This window comes from Cryptotermes secundus, unplaced genomic scaffold, assembly GCF_002891405.2.
Source record: "Cryptotermes secundus unplaced genomic scaffold, Csec_1.0 scaffold290, whole genome shotgun sequence".
Lineage (NCBI taxonomy): Eukaryota > Metazoa > Arthropoda > Insecta > Blattodea > Kalotermitidae > Cryptotermes > Cryptotermes secundus.
In genome coordinates, this window is record NW_019727395.1 from 75,039 (window position 1) to 81,038 (window position 6,000).

Genomic DNA, 6,000 nt, shown 5'->3' on the forward strand with positions numbered 1-6,000 from the left:
GCTATGCTGACTGAGTTTAACAATTACAATAATATAATAACGAAATAAATATACATTTAACAGTAATAAAGGAAATAAAACATATTATATGAATACAAGAAATGATATTACAAGAAATCTAGCATGACCCACTCCGGTCATTCAAGCCAATACCTTTCTCATGGGGCACCGCCCATTTAATTTCACAAACCAAGGAAAGAGAAAAAAAATAATAATACTCACATTTGTATGTATACTCACAGGGTACCCATGCGTATATATTTATATAACACACCTTTGCCTCGCCATTGCTCAATAGATCGGCAAAGGGGCCCTCTCCCGGGACACACAGCGCTGACTTCCAAAAATAAATCTAATTTTGAAAAAGAAAAGAAACCAAACAGAAATTTCTAAGAGCAGGGACAACCACCCTGCATGACCGCCACCCAGGGAAAGAGAGCGATCGTTCGTGTCATCTTGCCATGACAAGAGGAGGAGGAAGGAAAAAAAAAGAGAGGGGAGGGTCACGTGACATCATTGAAAAGAACTTTACAAGAAATATATGAGCATTGGCTGTGGTTGACTGCAATTCCACGACGCCTTTCACGGGGCGAACCCTTTGAATAGTCTTCAGACGGTTCACATCTTTCTATACCTTCTCATTCACAACCTTTCATTCTCCTTTCAAGTTCATTCTCAGTTTTCCTGATCATCTATGCAGTCGGTTTATTGGCATAAAATTTTGCTCCATTCATGGTCCCCCTACAGCTATAACTTCCATAATTAAGAAGTAAAAGTAAAGGTATCCCTGTGACAGGCTGTGGAAGCCCATAGGGTTGTGAGATGTTGAGGTTCCCAAATTTTCTAAACAGTTGGCTCATAGATGACAGCAAAATTATCAGCCCTACGCACTGGCCACCCTTTACCCCCAAGAATATTCCTGCTACTCGTTTCTGTTAGAGGCTAAGTCGACCCCAGGGCCATAGTGAGGCTGGAAGGATTAGGTCAGTTGAAAGAAATCCAGTGACCTCATCGGGACTTGAACCTGCGACCTTCTGGCTTGTAGAATAGTGCCTCAAGTAACTACGCTACCACGTTCCCCAACTTCCATCATACTACAATAAAAAGGTCGAATTATGGACTGTTGGCCAGATTTACTGTTAAATATCAGATACTTAAATTGGATTGTATAATAATTTTTCCAGTACTGCTAATGTTAAAAAAATATTTGGGGCTGTCATACATGTTATGTTGTTTTGTGGAAAGCTTTTCTATCTTATGGACACATTAAATAGTAAAGGAACATAGGACTTGTATTGTGGCCCACAGGAGAGTGCATTATGTGAAAGGTCTGGAAGTGCAGAAATGGATATCAAGTAAAAATTTCAGCAGCCTGAAAATCTGTGACCAGTGCTGCAGATGGTTGACTATGTATGGCAAGCAGATAATGCCCTGGTCAAGATATTTTTATGGTATTATCGTTTTAATGATGGCCATGAATTGAAGCAGATGCAGGAAGTTATGTATTGTGATCAGTGGAAGATGATTTTAGATAAAGCTTGAATTTTGGTCAGTAGTTGTCACAGTACCTTCAGCAAGAGCTGAAGATGCCACACATTTCAGTCTTTTGTGAGCTCATCAGTGCAGCAGGTGATGATTCAGATTGTCTCCAAAATATTGTCATAGGTGATACAGCCCAGTGTTTCCTATACAGTTTTCATGGTAAATGGCAGTTCTCCAAATGGCCATCATCACTTATATTCTTTTAATTCTGGCAGTATTGATCAAGGGGGAACCTGCAGGGCATTGTGTGCCATAGGTTTATTCTAGAGAGTGTGACTATCAGCCAGGAGATGTTTGCCGTGTGTTTGGAGGCAGTTTTCTTGGAGTGCCTTCCTTGCCTATACTGCAGCAGCTTGACAGGCATGTTGCTTTGCCACCAATCAGACTCTTGTGATATTGCATCATGCAGTTTTTTTCCATTTCACTGGATAAAGGGCTTATGCTTTGTAAACACAGCACAGATTCAAATGGTTTCATCAGTTTCATCATCAAGCATGATAGCTGCAAGAAATATTTGAAAGTACTGTATAAATGCTCACAGAAGTGTGTAACACCTGTGCCTGAGGGCACATATTTTAGATTTGAGATATGAATTCTGTCCCACAATTTTAAAGCTGCCATATATGGTATAAACCAGGGATTCCCAAAGCAGTGCTCAGAATGCATAATCACTTTCATTTCGGTGATAGGGCCAGCTTCCCCCCCCCCAACACATATCATATCTTTATTGCATTCAAAGATCGATCATTGGTACAAGACCACAAGATGTAGAACTTGTCACAGAATATGCTGTGTGCGCACTTTTTCATTTACCCAACTACCATCACTTGACCCACTTACCGGACAAGACTAATGAGCTTGTGACTACATAGTGTGCTTCATGAATTCTTGGGCACAGAAAGATTGGGGACCCCTGGCATAAATATATTTATGCCATCACCCCACAACTACATGACTTAATGTTAAGCACATTAATTGTGTACTTGTGTGGAGATAGTATAAAAAAATATACACTAGATGAAGTTAAGGAAACTGAACCCAGTGTTTTCAGTAATCCCGTAGAGAATAACCAGTCATAAATGTAACACATTAATCAATCAAGTCCATGTTTGCACATGATCTTGTGTACATGTGACTGTTTCCTTATCATATTTACTTGCATTCCAAGATATACTGGTAGGTCGCACCATAGCTCAAGTGGTAAGTTGCTGGCTTCCCACTATGGCGGCCCGGGTTCGATCCCGGGTCTGGTCAAGTGGGATTCGTGGTGGACAAAGTGACGCTGGGGCAGGTTTTCTCCGAGTACTTCGGTTTCCCCTGCCAATCTTCATTCCATCAGTTGCTCCACAATCACCATCACCTATCATCTGGGGCTGGTACAGTAGGCCAGAAGTGGCCGCAGTACAAGGGACTTAGTCCCACCCCACTGGCAATTAAAAAAAAAGATATACTGGTGATGACTTAGAGAAGTATTCTCATTATCAGTCCAGTCAGTAACAACACACAGTGGGTCTAACTAATGTTATATTTTAGTGTCCTGTTGCACTGATTTATGTCCATGATTTATTCTGACCGTCTTACAGTGCATACATTTATTCACCTTACTCTTCTCTCTTGCACTACATGTTTCAGCACTAAAGTGCCATCTTCAGGGCATGCAGTGAAGTAGTCCGACGTACATCGAAAAGCACCTGAAGATGGCACTTTAGTGCTGAAACATGTAGTGCAAGAGAGAAGAGTAAGGTGAATAAATGTATGCACTGTAAGACGGTCAGAATAAATCATAGGTCTAACTGAATTCATGATTGTCACTAGTTTAAAAAATTCAGCTGGTGAACTTAATTTTCTTGGTCAAATAACCAGTCCTCTGTACACTAAGATAGAGTGTAGCATAATCCTGTAGCATTAATTCTGCAATGTATGTTTTAATATGCTCCTGAACACTGAGACTGATATGTATTCAGAGGATGCATGGCCTGGAGACCAGCTGTCCTGACTGAACTTTTTGTGGTTTCATTCCATCCCTCCAGACAAATGTCGATACAGTGCCTCAGATTAGGCCATAACTGCTTCCTTGCATACCCTTTCCAATTCATTGTTTGTTGATCATCCCATCATTTGATGCCATATAGTCTGAGCTGCTGACATTGTCATTAAATAAAGTGTAAATAAATAAAATGTACACTTCTTTTGGATTTAAATACCATGTTTTGACAGTATTTATGCTTTATTTCCAGTCAAGTGCAGCATATGTATTGTTTTATATGCGACGTGACTCTTACGATGAAGAGATGGAACTCAATTAGTAACAAAAGCTGGGCGAGAAACATACATGGTGCCACCATCTTGTGCCTCTCCACAGCTCTTCACATCTATGCTGTGATAGTAACGAGTAAAAAGTGATGTGAATGCAAAGCTACCCTTCCAAGGAACTTGTATGTGTGATTATCATTACATAAGCAGGACTCTGGAGACAGGCAGTAGGTAATAAATGTAACTGCAATTGCTTAAAAAGCTTTTGGGCTTGTTTTTCTTACTGTACCAGTAATTTTATCACGTGTGATGTCTGGTTGATGAACTATATTTCAGACTTGATGCATTCTGTTCTCTATAAATTGACAGTGGATGGAAATATGTTTTGCAGTTGGGATAAGGGAAACAAAATGTAAATTACATGTAGGGACTGTGGGAATGAGCAGTACAAGTGACAAGTCATGGTGTGACTAACCTCTCAGGCCTCTCCCAATATTGTGCCTGCCGCGATACTCCCTGTTGCCCGTCCAAGGATTGAAGCATTGTGTCCATATGGCTTTGAAAGTACTGGATGTATTGAGTTTCCACTTCAGTACTGTTAATGCTGCTGTGTCTGTTACTGTTCCCAGCTCAGTGAGTACTGACATCAGAATTTCATTTTTGGTACTTTATTGCTCATGTTGAGCATAATTAAACAAGTGGTACTTAACATGGATCACAACTACATATTGTATATTTCGGGGCATTGCAAACTGCTCTGGCATAAAATTCACGTGATGTGGAAGGGGTGTATAGTGCTCACTGTGTCTGTTTAGTAAAGGTATAGTTGTGTTTTTCATTGTGACACCAAATATTTTGATGCATGTAGTGCAGTATGTAATAGATATATTTATTTCTCTTTAGTGTTTTCGTGGTTTGTGATTTCTCTGTACCAAAACTTTGTCAGCAGGTGAACTCTAATTGAAATTATTTTCTTTTACTTTCATGGATTTTAATCAACATCCATTAGAACTTTGATTAGAATTTTTTGGCAACAATGTGCAGTATTTGAGAAGTGGTGCAAGATATTGGCTTTCAAGTTACTCTGCTTGCTCTGAGAGCCTGATATTACTCAGGGACGAAAAAAAGTGTAGTGTACTACTTAATGCACACACATCAATTTCAAACGAACTCTCTTGTTTATGATATCCTAGACACACAATTATTTGCAGGTAATTTGCACACCATTATAAGGCTGTTGACATGTATTTAGCCAGCTCTCATTTTTGTAAAGTTTGCAAAATGCTTTGTAAAATCAAGGGACAAAGCATCTTAACAGAGTGGAAATATTCACTATGCTACATTTGGACAATTGTACATCTCTTGAGGTGAGAACTGTTTCTTGGTAAGTGGTGCTGTATATTTACAGATGTATGTGCAGAAGTGAAGGATCTGACTTACTAAAGGACAAACATGTAACTGAAATTTTTCTGCCATGGCCCCCCTCTGAGACAATGTTTTATGCCAACATCTTTGTATCAAACCCAGTTTGAAAATTGAACATGATTTGAATCTCATGCTGTAAAAAAAATAAAGTTATCTCTGCTTCTTTATGTAGTTACACGAAAATGTAAGTACTTGAAGAGAGTGTAATAATTCAGAGAACTGTACCTGAAGTCAACAGCAAACCTATTCTGTTCTGTCTCTCCTTTCGAAGGAATGAGAGCTAATTTATAACATAAATAAGAACACCATCTGCTCACTTCCCTGTTGCAAGGATGTTCGTACAGTAGTAGGAAATAGTTGTTTTACACACTAATTTAAATCATCTTGTAAAAATAAATATGTATAGTTTGTTTCATAATTGCCTTCAGTAATTTTTTGTAGTGGTAATTTTTCTATACTGTATCCAGAATATTATAATACTTCCACTAATTTCAGTGTGATCCTTTCTGTTCTCAACTGTACCCATCCATGTGTACTGATAAATACTTAATCATGATTGGCCATGCACTGCACTATTGTAATGGTGCATATGAGTGGTCCAGTTGGCCAAGCACTGCATTTTTTCAATAATCCCCAATCTGAAATTTGAGTCACTAGCCCCATACTAACAGAGGATTCAGAATCACCTTTCCCCAGATAATAGGGCTGAGGGAGATGACTGGATCCATGAAGTGAAAAATAAATGTAAATGATAAACATACGTGTACACATTTCTTATGC

At 39.0% G+C, this 6,000-nt stretch overlaps 1 protein-coding gene across 3 annotated transcripts in view; it reads left to right on the forward strand.

Moving 5' to 3' along the window:
- LOC111864667 (ubiquitin carboxyl-terminal hydrolase 15) overlaps window positions 1–5,638 on the forward strand; it is a 56,692-nt gene extending 51,054 nt beyond the window's left edge. For all 3 annotated transcript variants that reach the window (XM_023852070.2, XM_023852071.2, XM_033751524.1), the window contains exon 17: window positions 3,780–5,638. In XM_023852070.2, the coding sequence (XP_023707838.1) occupies window positions 3,780–3,848 (69 nt within the window). In that variant the 3' untranslated portion in view covers window positions 3,849–5,638. The remainder of the gene's footprint in view (window positions 1–3,779) is intronic.
- Window positions 5,639–6,000: the final 362 nt, after the last annotated feature.